General features: G+C 49.8%; 2 protein-coding genes across 7 annotated transcripts in view; one reads left to right on the top strand and one right to left on the bottom strand.

The window, feature by feature from the left end:
- The window catches only part of dnah7 (dynein, axonemal, heavy chain 7), a 76,977-nt gene extending 75,955 nt beyond the window's left edge, over positions 1 to 1,022 (top strand). Inside the window, exon 64 of the mRNA XM_035392626.1 lies at positions 380 to 1,022. Within this exon, the coding sequence (XP_035248517.1) occupies positions 380 to 586 (207 nt within the window). The 3' untranslated portion in view covers positions 587 to 1,022. The remainder of the gene's footprint in view (positions 1 to 379) is intronic.
- Positions 890 to 12,653, bottom strand: part of slc39a10 (solute carrier family 39 member 10) — a 42,066-nt gene continuing 30,302 nt past the window's right edge. For all 6 annotated transcript variants that reach the window (XM_035392628.1, XM_035392631.1, XM_035392627.1 and 3 more), the window contains 2 exons: positions 8,957 to 9,147; positions 890 to 4,571 (listed from right to left, as the gene is read on the bottom strand). In XM_035392628.1, coding sequence (XP_035248519.1) covers positions 4,419 to 4,571; positions 8,957 to 9,147 — 344 coding nt within the window. In that variant the 3' untranslated portion in view covers positions 890 to 4,418. The remainder of the gene's footprint in view (positions 4,572 to 8,956; positions 9,148 to 12,653) is intronic.

Raw genomic sequence — 12,653 nt, forward strand, 5'->3', positions numbered from 1 at the left:
TATGAGTGATCCTTGTGTGTTCTCCCTGTTTACAGGGAGGTTTCTAGCATGAGTCATGACCAGGCAGTTAAGATGGGTCAAACTTGCTGAGCTACTACACCATTCATCTCCCTCCGCAAAGCTCTAACTACACCCCTCTCCTCCCTCCGCAAAGCTTGAACTACACTCCTCCTCCCTCCTCAAAGCTCAAACTACACCCCTCCTCCCTCCTCAAAGTTCTAACTACATCCCTCTCCTCCCTCCTCAAAGCTCTAACTGTACCCCTCTCCTCCCTCCTCAAAGCTCGAACTACACCCCTCTCCTCCCTTCTCAAAGCTCCAAGTATACCCCTCCCCTTTCTCCTCAAAGCTTTGACCCCGCCTCTCTCTTTTCCCCTCAGATTTGGCTTAAGCCAATAAAAAGGCAGGACATCCCAGAGCGGCTCTGCTACACCTCCCCCGTCTACAAGACCAGCGAACGGCGGGGCACCCTCTCCACCACAGGACACTCCACCAACTTCGTCATCGCCATGACTCTAAACTCCAACGTCGCTCCGGAACACTGGATACGGCGGGGCGTGGCCCTGCTCTGCCAGCTCAACTCTTAGCCCTCGGCGTCTGTCCCAAATCGTCCCTGTCCTAAAGCTCTCAACACACCTCTCACTTCCCAGATTAAAGCATCGCTTCAGCCAGGACCAGCAGTCATGTCTTTAGGTGGAGGACGTTTGCTTCCTCAAGACGTAGGGAAACCACAGTAGCGAGCATAAGAATAAATCTGCAGCCAGACGCACACAGATGCACACACACACACACACACACACACGTCACACACATTTTCCATTCTGAGAGAGACACGATCTCCCATCTGAGTCTGTCAGATTCACTACAATTACCAGTCCAGGACACAAAAGGCAACTCTGCAAACTTTATTTTCCTTTTTTTCCCGGTTGGGGAAACCTGCACAACCGGACAATGGGCGAAGACGGCAAATGCATTGAACACATTTATATATCCAGGTTTGTAAACAATATCCTAAAATTAAAAGACAGAACAAACACGAACCTTCATTGTTTTGACTTCAGCAGATTTACACCCTCGTACCGATAAGGTAAGGACGTTCTTTGGGGCCGAGTAACTGCGAGTTTTAGTTGAGACCTCTTAACCCCTTCAGTACGTCAGGAATTCATCCAGCATGGATACCTGCACTGGAAGGGGTCGTAATGGGCCGAAAGCCATGCCGCGGCGCGAGGGAGGTCCAGGGTTAGTGCCTTGGGCTGACTCTGGCAAGCTTCCGCACTCACAATATCAATATCAGGAGCCCATTCACTGCTGCTGTTTTCCAGGCAGCAGCCAGTGTGGTTCTGTGGTAAGTGCATTTCTCTGATAGGAGGATGGAGGCAGACGCTGGCAACAGTGATGGAGCGAGCATTCACAGAAAACGGGCAGAGCTATCGTACGCTACCGGTGGCACACTGATGTAAACCGATAGTTTTGCTTTGCTGCGCAAGGCAAAACCTTTGGAATTGCTTGAGTTGGTGATTGACACATTGGAGCCCCACCCACTGTTGACTGCTGTCTCCAGTGTTAACCAGCAGAGTCCCTTGGCGCCTGTCACAGGTTTTGGCCACATTCAGGGAAAAATTGGCCAGGCTGAGTAACTATGCTGTTAATCTGAGGCTTGTCAGATACACCCAAAGGCGCATTTGAAGCAACAACCATTTCCTCCAGTTACTGTGGCCCCTAAGAAAAACATCCCAAATGTGTATTTTAAAAAAACAAACAAACAAGATGTTCAAACACCACAATCACATTTTTTAATGACAGAAAAATTACAACCAAAACGTGTTCCGTTTTGTCTGCCTGCTTAAGTCATGCCTCATGCATGTTTTGATTCGACCTAGTTTACATTAGTTTAATGTGATCTCAATGATTTACACCCGACGAGACGAGACTATGGTTGTCACACAGTGACAGGCGTAATTCACACAGTTATGAACTCCAGCGAACCGAAAGAGGCCGTCTGTCCGTCCGTCCGTCCGTCCGTCTGCACAGGCTGGTCTCCGTGACGACGCTTCGGGCATGGCGGACGAACAGGAACGGCGCATGGAATGTAGGGAGGGAGACGCGGCGGCGTCGCGGTTAACGCAAGGGCCGCGTTTGGCACATCTGGAAAGCGTCTACGTCACGCACACCAATAAAAGAAAGAAGTGGCCTTTTTCACCATCGTATCAGCAGTCGCTGGTGTCACAGAGCTCCTCCTTGGTTTCCATTTCAGTTGAGTGGTATCAGCTAACCATGCAGATGAGGATGCGCTCAACACAAAGTGGCGTGAAGCAAAGATAAACAACACGGGCACAGCCACTTGACGCATCTGCCAAATACACAGCTTGTTTGGATTGTCAGAGTCTTATTTGGGCCATCGTATAAGAAGCTTTCTTATCTTGTCAGGTCTCCTCCGTCTCCTTTCTTTTTTTAAATAAAGTTTCACCCAAATTGCTTAAATGAACGTAAGAATAGCATAAACAAAATGGCTCTAAAAAGCAGCAGAAAACTATTTTTAGTCTACACGACTAAGAACAAAAAGAAAACAACTCCTAATTAATTCAGCTATGACTCTATAAATGTAGCTGTGCCGGAGTTTGATTTGAAGAAAGTAAGTTGGTCCAGGTCTAGGGATTAGCTTGATTAAAGAAAGGTTAACTGCATTTTTTTGACCCTTTCTGGAAAACGGTTGCAACACACGGCCACTTTGACTGTGTGCGCATGTTACATATTATTTTGAGTTTTTTTAATAATACAAATTAACCCAATTTACAAAATGTGAAATTAAATTCTCTTACAGTATAATTCAGTTTAACTATCTGAAGACGAGTCAGACGACAGGGCTAGACAGTATGGAAGACACCAGACCATTAAAAAAGGACGTTGGCTGAGCAACAGTGTCACACTTTTTTATTTCATTATGATTTTTGGATCCTCTCCTAAAACCTGGAATAAATTAATCTCTCAAATTTCATACTCCCCCCCCCAACATGGTGAAAAGCCACATGTGCAATTAAAGGCAAATGCATAAACATTTGCTGAAGCAGTCAGCCAGACCCATACCTAGCTCCTGGTGCACACTGCCCAGACTGCATTTCACATCAGACTCCTGTCTAATCTACTCAACTGAAAGCTACTATTAGACAGGTCAACTACTGACGTTCCAAAGCGCTGGTACATGGTCTTACACTGGGTGAAAGCAGCCAGGATCCAGGCAGGCAGCTGAACACCATTCATTTTTGATTCTCTGTTCCCCGTTGGTTCCAGCTGTATAACACTGCATTGTAGCTCATTATTCCCAACTGCTCCTGTCCACGTTCTCGTTTAGTGCCAGCCCACCCCCAAAATACCAAGGGGCGAGAAAAAAAACTAAAAACGAAATAACCAATTAATACTGAATCTCCACAAGGTGTATTTAAGCGGCCATTGGCCATGGCAGGTTTCGGTTTTAACACTGATGAGAGATAACCTCAGGCGTTGGAGCGTGAGAAGCTTGCGTGTCCAGCATTCGATGAGCTCAGACTATAGGTCAGCTCCAAAATTAGCGACCGCAGCGTAACCGCGGATACCCGGCGGCGATGGTCGGAGAGGGATGCAGGTGGAGACCCTGCCCCCCCTCCGGCAAATGGGTTTAGGGCACCTGCGTCCAAAACGACTCCAATCCGCCGGCGTCACCGTGCTGACATTTACTGAGGGAGGGGGGAGGAACCCAAAGGTGGATGGGGGATTCCCGCGGCCGACCCCGATCGGAGGTTTGGGAGGGATGATGAGGTTATCATCCTCTGCCAGACGTCTCTCCTGCTGGCTGGCCAGATGCTGGAGCGGAGCGTGCTGGGGGAGCGGGGGCCGAGGTAATTAAACTCCCTGCTCTCTGGGACTCCTCGCTGATCAGCGGTGGTGGGGGGGCTGATTGGAGCCGCTCTGACAGGTAGCTGTAAATGCCTGGAACTGAACTATCAAAAGGCTTTTAATATTCTATAGCCTGGCACAGCAGGAGGACTGGCGAGGTTCAGAGACATGGAAATTGGACCGTTTAGCAAAGGCAGCTGCCGATCAGAGAGTGAGAATAGGGGTTAGGCAGGAGGGCAGTGTTGGCCGTGGTGGGCTATTTTTTTGGTTTTTTTTTTAAACACAGTACCTCTGATGTGCTGGAAATGGTGGGGGTGGTACCACAGACTTGCTGTTATGAAGGAGGGGCTTGGGAGACTTCACAAGCTACTTAACAGGATGGAGCAAACACCTGGACTGACTGACAGGAGAAGGGACTGGTCAGATGAACGCGTTGGCATGGAAACCTCTCCCCGACACGGAGGCTTTGCAGGGGGTGCTGGATGCAGCTCATGCGGGACGGCACTATGTGTCACGGAAGCGCTTTAAGGCAAGGCGCCCCCCCCCCCTTCAGAAGCCGAAGTCCAGCACGATGCGGTCCTCGAAGATGGCGATGAGCAACATGATGCCGAAGCCAGTCAGCAGGCCCACGTTCTGGAGCAGGAAGTGGCCGAACTGGCAGCGCTTGTGGTCCTCACTGTCACCGTGGAGCATCTCGGGCAGCTGGGGAGACAGGGAAGGTGGCAGTAGAGTATACTGGTTAGATGCTGCTGCTCATTTAACCCAGGAGCTTCACATGGGGCATTCTCGCTGCACGTAACCTGTACTCTAGGTGGGAAAATGGTACACATTTCAGTCTCTCTGGATAAGAGTGTCTGCTTAGCAAACAAATACTGTAAAAAAAAAAAAAAAACACGCCAACAGACAACTACACAACACTGAGTCCCCTCAAAGCACACAACAAACACTGAGAAACAATATACACTGACACACACAGACAATTACACAACACAACACAGTCCCTTCAAATCACACAACATACACTGTGACAACAACACAGACAAACAATTACACAACACACAGAAATGGCACAGTCCCCTCGAAGCACAAGCCAAGAGACCGCAACACGAACCAAAACACACCAGCGAAAACAGGGCACGTACAGACGGTAAACGCTAACCTGCTGCCCTGCAGTCTCCATTTATTCTTTAAAATGTGCCGGGAATCGCATACAGGAGAAGAATCAGGCCAAAATGCGCTGCTATCATCCACTCCTGATTAATGCACATTTCAGCACGCTTTTCTGTAACAGGCCGGAGATTATGGCAATTTCCATTTTATTAGCAGAGCATTCCTATTTATAGGAGGGCATACCGGTATTGAGCGTTAAACTGTGGATTGGAATTGACTTTGCCGTCTCTTAGCAAATACGGTTTGCTGTCGGTAGGATTGCTTTTGCTTTACAGAAATATCCATCCGGGGACAGCTTGGGTGCTGTAACTCCACAGAGCAGAGACAGCCTGGATAAGTCAGCCGGCCTGCCTGAAGGCTAACGCACAGTCCTGCCCAGCTCGCATCCCTCAGGCCTGGGCGCGGGATCCCTGCCTAATTAACCAGCGGAGCGTTAATGAGATTCCTCTGTGATCAAAGGGCTCGGGCTCTCCAGCGGCGTGGGGCGGGGCCGGTTCCCCGGCTGCGTCCCGTTGTGCGCTCCGTTTGAGCGCGCCCGGTCCAGGCACCTCTCTCAGGCCACGGGGTTCCCATTAAACATCGGCAGTGTCAGGCCTTTGATTCATCTGTTTGTGTCATTTTTCATGAATTTGCAGTTATCTGCGAGCCTGTTTAAAATGAAAGTGCTTTTTTATTCGCACCTCCTCCGCGGTTGGTTTCCGCTTGACGTGTGTGGGATGCGATTTGCGAGTAACGATGTCCTGATCCAGGTTATCTGTCTCCCGATCCTATCCAAGTACAGTAAGATTATGGCCGATACCAATCCGATACAGATCTTTTTGGTTATTTGTCTTTTAAAAACAATTTTTCAAATTCAACAGCTAGCCTACACACAAGAAACCCGGCTTGGCTTAAAGCCAGTAAAACAATTCTAGGGCAGGCAAGATAAGCTTATACAGAAAATAAATAATTCTGCTTGAGAATAAATAGGTCTAAATACAGGTACACAATATGGCTGGCTTTACATTTATTTTTTTTACTTAATGGTATCCAAATGTACTATTACCAAATGGTAGGCTAAAGATTCTGAAGTGAGTCTGGGTGATATGGCCAAAATATCATAATATTTTTCATATTATTGATGTATTCGATTTTCCGATGCAAATTACGGAAGTAAACTGAAAGTCTACAGTATAAAAATAAGGATCAATCAGAATAATAAATTTCACCATTTTTACTGAACACTGAAAGGTATGTACATTCGAAATTGAATAGTACACAAAATGGTAATATATTCAAGCAAAATTTTTTAAAATCCAAGCGTCTAGTTTTGTAATTAAATGAAAATATATATATATTTCTAGGCAAGACTGGGTGATATACCACATCTACAATTATCAAATATTATTAAGCATTTAATAACAATCAATGCCGCAGATTCCACTTTGCATACATTCCACACAGCAGACGTCATAGCAGATACCAACTCCTTTCATAAACAAAGGCCTCATTTGTGGTGGCGAATGGATACCTCTTGTTCACGGAAGCGATGGCGCATTCAGGCAATTCAGGCGTAAACAGACATAGTCCAAATGAATAGCATAAATGAATATGCATATTAGCCTGTGTTGTGTTGTTGTGTCAGACAGGATCAGATTCAGATCGGGTGTGTCCTAGCCGATACCCCACAAACTACGGTGGTATCACGAGCCTTCACATCTTCATCACCGTGTAGAAAATACAGATTATACGCAGTCTCCCTGGGTCATTCCACTGCACCCGATGGAAAAAGATGTTGTGTCGGGTCGGGATGTATTACTGCTCATCTGTGGAATACAGTGTTCCAAGATGACCTGAAAATGGACTGAAATAAATGGTTTAAGGGCTTTTTGGTAGATAGCCTATAAAACTCTCTTCCGCCCATAAGCACAATCTCCCGGCTGCAGGGTCTCTTATCCAGTGCAATGTCGCACGGGCAGCAGTGGAGTTTGTCACCGTGCTCTTCTCCCAACAGCTGGCCTCGGGGCTGCTGAAGGAAGGTCGGAGGAGGATCTGTGCGGCCGCACGGCCCTCTGGGTAATCTCTTCTCGCTAAGCCAGGCGGGCTGGAGGCTGCCGACGTGCTGACACCTGGCGCCGGCGTCCCCCAGACGCAGCGGGGGCAGGGAAGGGAAGCGATCGATACTCTTATCGGTCTGAGAGACCCGTTTTCTCACCTTCCCTTCATCCCAAGATGCCACTGAATAACAAAGGCGTGACATTTGTAAATAGCACAGGCAACTGCCCTCCTGTGTGTGTGTGTGTGCGTGTGTGTGTTTCTTTCAGCACTGCGCTTTGTGTGTGTGTATTTCTTTCAGCACTCTGCGCTTTGTGTGTGTGCGCGTGTTTCTTTCAGCACTGCGCTTTGTGTGTGTGCGTGTGCTTCTTTCAGCACTCTGGGCTGTGTGTGTGTGCGTGTGTGTGTTTCTTTCAGCACTCTGGGCTGTGTGTGTGTGCGTGTTTCTTTCAGCACTCTGGGCTGTGTGTGTGTGCGTGTGTGTGTGTTTCTTTCAGCACTCTGGGCTGTGTGTGTGAGTGTGCGTGTGCGTGTGTTTCTTTCAGCACTTTGGGCTGTGTGTGTGTGCGCATTCGTACACGCTTTCAAATGGCTCGCTATCAACAATCTAGATGAATTTACTAGATGAATACGCTTTGGCACCCTTGAAGCACACCCAGTACTTTTCCTTTTCTAAACCAGATAAATTCTTATCTGAGCCTTGACTTGAAAACAAATCATTCCATTGCTGTTGGTTTTATAGAGGGGTAAAGTTAAAAACGAAATCACTATAATCATAACAATTTCTTAACAACACAAAAAGACGATGTCATGGGTAAAACAGGGCACTGCACTGTGTAGTTGAGCAAAGCGCCATGCCAGCGTGGTGCTGAAGGGGCACCAGCGAGCTAATTTCACTCTGAATGTCAGGGCTGCAGCAGGGCGTGCAGTAGGGCGTGCAGCAGGGCTGCAGCAGGGCGTGCAGCAGGGCTGCAGCAGGGCGTGCAGTAGGGCTGCAGCAGGGCTGCAGCAGGGCGTGCAGCAGGGCTGCAGCAGGCGCATTGAATGCGTGGCGCGTGCTGCAGACAGGCGGCTCCAGGCGCTGTGACAGGCTGATAAAAGCCTCACTGTGCACACCTGCACAATGACATTTACGCAGGAGCTGTCCTTCCTCTGCGGGACCCTCCGCTGCCAGAGGGGGCCCTCCTGTGAGAGAGAGCCACGGCCCCGGCCCCCGTTTCGCTTTCCACGCCCAGGGCCCGGGGACGGTGCAGGGACAGCGCAGGATAAAATCCGGCGCTCCGCGTAGCTCAGACACGGACACACCGGGGGGGACAGTAACGGATGTGCACTCGGCCCATGTGAGCAGGCTCGGGGGGGACAGTAACGGATGTGCACTCGGCCCATGTGAGCAGGCTCGGGGGGGACAGTAACGGATGTGCACTCGGCCCATGTGAGCAGGCTCGGGGGGGGTGTCGGGGTGTTGTTTGGGAGGGGGCACGGCGGGATGGTTATTGACACACAGGATGAGCTTGGCGGGGGTCCGTAGTTCACTTCTTGTTAAACCATCTGTCTCTCAGCGCTCTCTCTCCATATTCCACCCACCTCTCTCCATCTTTCTTCTGAATCTCTCTTCCTCCTTCCTTCTCTTTCTACCTACCTCTGCCTCTTCCTCTCTCACCATTTCTCTCCCTCTTCTTTCCCATCATCATTCTTTCTTTATTACCCTCATTCCTGCGTGATGATAGTTTTCTAATCACTAAAACCTCCTTCATCTCAAGACGGTCAGTCAAAAGCCATAAAAATCAACGCTAGCCAGAGTAGCGATGGGACCCCACAGACACTAAGAGCAGGATGCTGCAGCTGAAGGCTCTGCTCCCCTCTCCCCGGCGGGCGGCTCTTACCATGTCGACCAGGGCGACGTACAGGAACATGCCGGCGGTGATGGCGAAGATCCAGCTGGTGACGTTGTGCGTGTACTGGCCCACCGCCGTGCCGATCAGCATGCCCACGTAGGCCATGAGCGCCGACAGCACGTTGTACACGAGGGCCTGCTTCACAGACATCCCGGCCTTCAGCAGCACAGCAAAGTCACCTGCGGCAGAGAACCCAGTGTAACTCAACTGCAGGACACTGGAAACCTACTGTAGGGCTGAGCCCTCTTTTATCTGAACATCTACACAAGGAGCTGCTAATAAATAAGGTCAGTACAGCGAAGCCTTCTGTCAAATACCAGTGATATGGGTGGGGATGATCATGTGTTACCTGTGCCCTAGCATTTTCATCCACCAGTCGTACTGTCATTTCTGTGGAGAGCAGACTTCTCACTCGGTCAATGAGAGTCAGTGGCTGACAGTATAAAGTACCTCCAGCCATTGTGGGTCTAAAGAAGCCTTACTCTGTCACCACTAATAAAGACACATACCGTCATCCTGCTGCGGCCGAACCATTCAACCCCAGAGGAAGACAAAGTTTTGTGAATTTTGCAGTTTCAGAAACAATGAGATTGACAAAGGAGATTAACAAAGGAAGTACGGAAGTCTTCCGTTTCCTCAATTTTCTTAAGGAGAACCAAAGAACCGTGCATAAATGGGTATATGATGACAAGACTTTTTTTCCCCAAATCCATCTGTCCCTCCACAGCTAGTGGCCTGGCCCGAAGCACAGGCAGATGAAATTCACCATGTGCTCCACATGAGGTCCCGCTGTCCCGCTGATCACCAGAGCTGACATGCTAAATGGCTAATCCCCCATCCGGAGCAGAGAGGAGCCCGTCTCCAAGCCTTCCCCGCACCTTCTTCCCTCCGCCCGACCGGCGGCCAGTGGAGCGGCGGGGGAAAGTGGCCGTGCCATTGAGCTTCATTAAAGGGGCCCGATGCGGCCGATTAGCTCCTGGACAGAGCGCAGCCCTTATCGCTTTCTGCACGCGGGCCCGTGCTGGGGGGGGGGGGGGGGGGCCGGCCGAAGGCGAGGGCCAGCCTTATCAGCGCAAGATTGCATCTGCCCGAGACGCGGACGCGATAGCAATCGCAGAGCGCCGCGCTGTGATCGCCCCCCCCCCCCCCACCCGCCCGGGGCCCCTCCGTCTCACGGCTGCGTCTTTTAAAGCTTCAGAAAGACCCGGAGCTGCCCCGCGGCCGGCCGGGCTACGGCAACCATTCACCGCCACAAAGAGGATTCAGAAACCCAAGTACGTCGGCTTAGCCTCTGTGCTGGAAGCTTCTCATCTCACTATGATAAAGAAAAAAGAGATTCCCGCATGTTTTAAGTACACCCGTGTCCAACACTAGCCTTAGTGTGTGATTGGTTTGAATCCCCCATAGAGAGCTATTATACTGCATACAGAGTTTGCGCCAGATAAATATTTAGTATTTAGAGGGGGAGCAGCAGTGGTGTGAAGTGGCGAGCTGTGGCAGTCACATGGTGTAGCCTACATGTTACCAGGTGAAAACGTGACTACACAATGCCCAATTCGTTAAACATGGCTACCATACCTTTCCCCGTTCCATGGAGGTCTAAGTCTGAGGTTTTTATTGATTTTTCTCTGATGTTTGAGGAGGAGGAGCTCATGATTTCATCGGAGGTACAGTGCCTCTGCTATTAATACCTGGGGTAAACCCTGATGCAGAATCATAGTGAGCTGAATGTTGGACTAATCATGGACAATGACACCTATGTCCATCTCCCATTCACTAGACTGAATACCAGTCCTTCAGAACACAGCGCCTATAATAATTAACCTTTAAAAAGAGAGGTTAACGAAAGCTCCACTTAAGATGAGGAATTGCGCTCCGCACCCCGTGATTTAGTCTCTTCTTTTGCAACGGCGTGAAATTTCTAAAGTTTGGGAATTTCAGGTTCACGCCGGAACGCCTGTTTGTCACAGAGACGGTGGCGTGAGTTTGTCAGTTTAATACCGCGGGGAGCGCGGCGAGACAGTTTGACGGCGGAAAGCTAACGAAAACAAAGACAGGCGAGGCAGACGGCGAGCGAGCCGTTGAGTGTTTACTTAGCTTTCACAAAGTAACATTTGGCAGGCGGTCGCGGGCCCATTCATCAGTGGAGAAACTCCCCGCGTCGCGCGCTCTGACAGCAGATATCATTAGCGCTGAGGAATTGTCACTTTCCCGAGCGCGCCGCCGAGCCTCCTCATTAAAGCAGCCGGAGGTGAGGCCGCGGCGCTCGCTAACGGCGCCCGCTAACGCGCTCGCTAACGCCGCCCCTGAACGCCGGCTGCCCCCTCTCTCGACACGGCCCCGGCGGTCGCCAGGGTGCCAGAGAACAAAACACACCGAGGGGAGGCAGTGTTATTAAGAAAAGGTCCTCCTGCTATGGGAAACACAAACTGTAGGAGGTTCAAAAATAAGCCGGCAAAACAAGTGATTGCGCAACTCAATTACCAGCGCTTGGGGTAAAATCTGTAACCCCCCAGAATTACAGAGGGATGTGCCTCCAATGTCTCCTGGGTGTACAGGTAAAATGTAGCACAGCACACAAACGTATATGAAACGTAAAGGAATGGCAACTCCATACTGGTTATACGGTGCCTTAGTCATGTTCCATGCTCCTCTCAGTCTCTCCCTCCCGTCTGGTTTACTCCCTCCCTCCCTGTTGGCCTCCCTGCCTCTGCTATCAGACCTCTGCAGCTTCCCCAGAATGCTGCTGCTCGTCTGATCTTCAACTGTGGCGCTCCCCTTCTCATCTCCCTCCTCCGGCTACCTGTGTCAGCCTGGATCAAATAATAACCTTGGTGCTATCCAATCAGGCAGCTAAAGGGATGGGTCAAAAGATCATCAGACCCTGCTCACCAGCCAGACCTATCTGTACTGCAACCTCTGGGGACCTGGCCCCTCCCCCGCTGCACGGTTCACTTCCGGGTCACGTCTCCTGTCTGTTCTGGCCCCCCAGAAGTGGAATGAGCTCCTCGCTGCAGACAGGACAGCAGGAACCCTACCTGCCTACTGACACAGACTGAAGACACACCTCTTCAGACTGAGCCATCGCTCCCCGGTCCCTCTTTGGACATCCTCTTTCTCTCACTTGCTGATTATTAAAGGGCCTCTGTGGTGATGTAGCCACTACTGTACGTGGCCCTGGATAAAAGCACGTGCCCAGTGACGGTGAAGGTTTTTCCCCCTCCACAGCCCTATAACATACACACGCGCCTAATGTCTTATGGAATTATTATTATTGAATGATTTGGTCTCTAGGTGATGCAGCAGGCCCCAGTCACCACCCAAGCCAGCACTTCACAGCAAATGAAACAGATTTGTCTTAAACAAATCAAATGAAACACCCTACAAACTACAAACTTATGCGGCGATTATATGTGATTATGCGACAGATGGCTAAATTAATGCAACTGACAGTTCCAGTTTTTATGTAACTGACAGCTAAGTTTTTCTTTTTTCTTTCTTTTCTTTTTCCAAAAGACTCATTTGCAGTGGTGCACAGCTGGAAGAAATCCTGGTTTCTGCTTAATCATATTCAGAAATGCTCGAGACTTCTACAAACAGAGCACCCAAAGAGATAGAACTGAATCTTTATTTAACAACGCTGACAGATGGCAGCGCATATGTTATTCCTGCCAACTTCCATGCA

The sequence above is a fragment of the Anguilla anguilla genome, chromosome 15, assembly GCF_013347855.1.
Source record: "Anguilla anguilla isolate fAngAng1 chromosome 15, fAngAng1.pri, whole genome shotgun sequence".
NCBI classification, from domain to species: domain Eukaryota; kingdom Metazoa; phylum Chordata; class Actinopteri; order Anguilliformes; family Anguillidae; genus Anguilla; species Anguilla anguilla.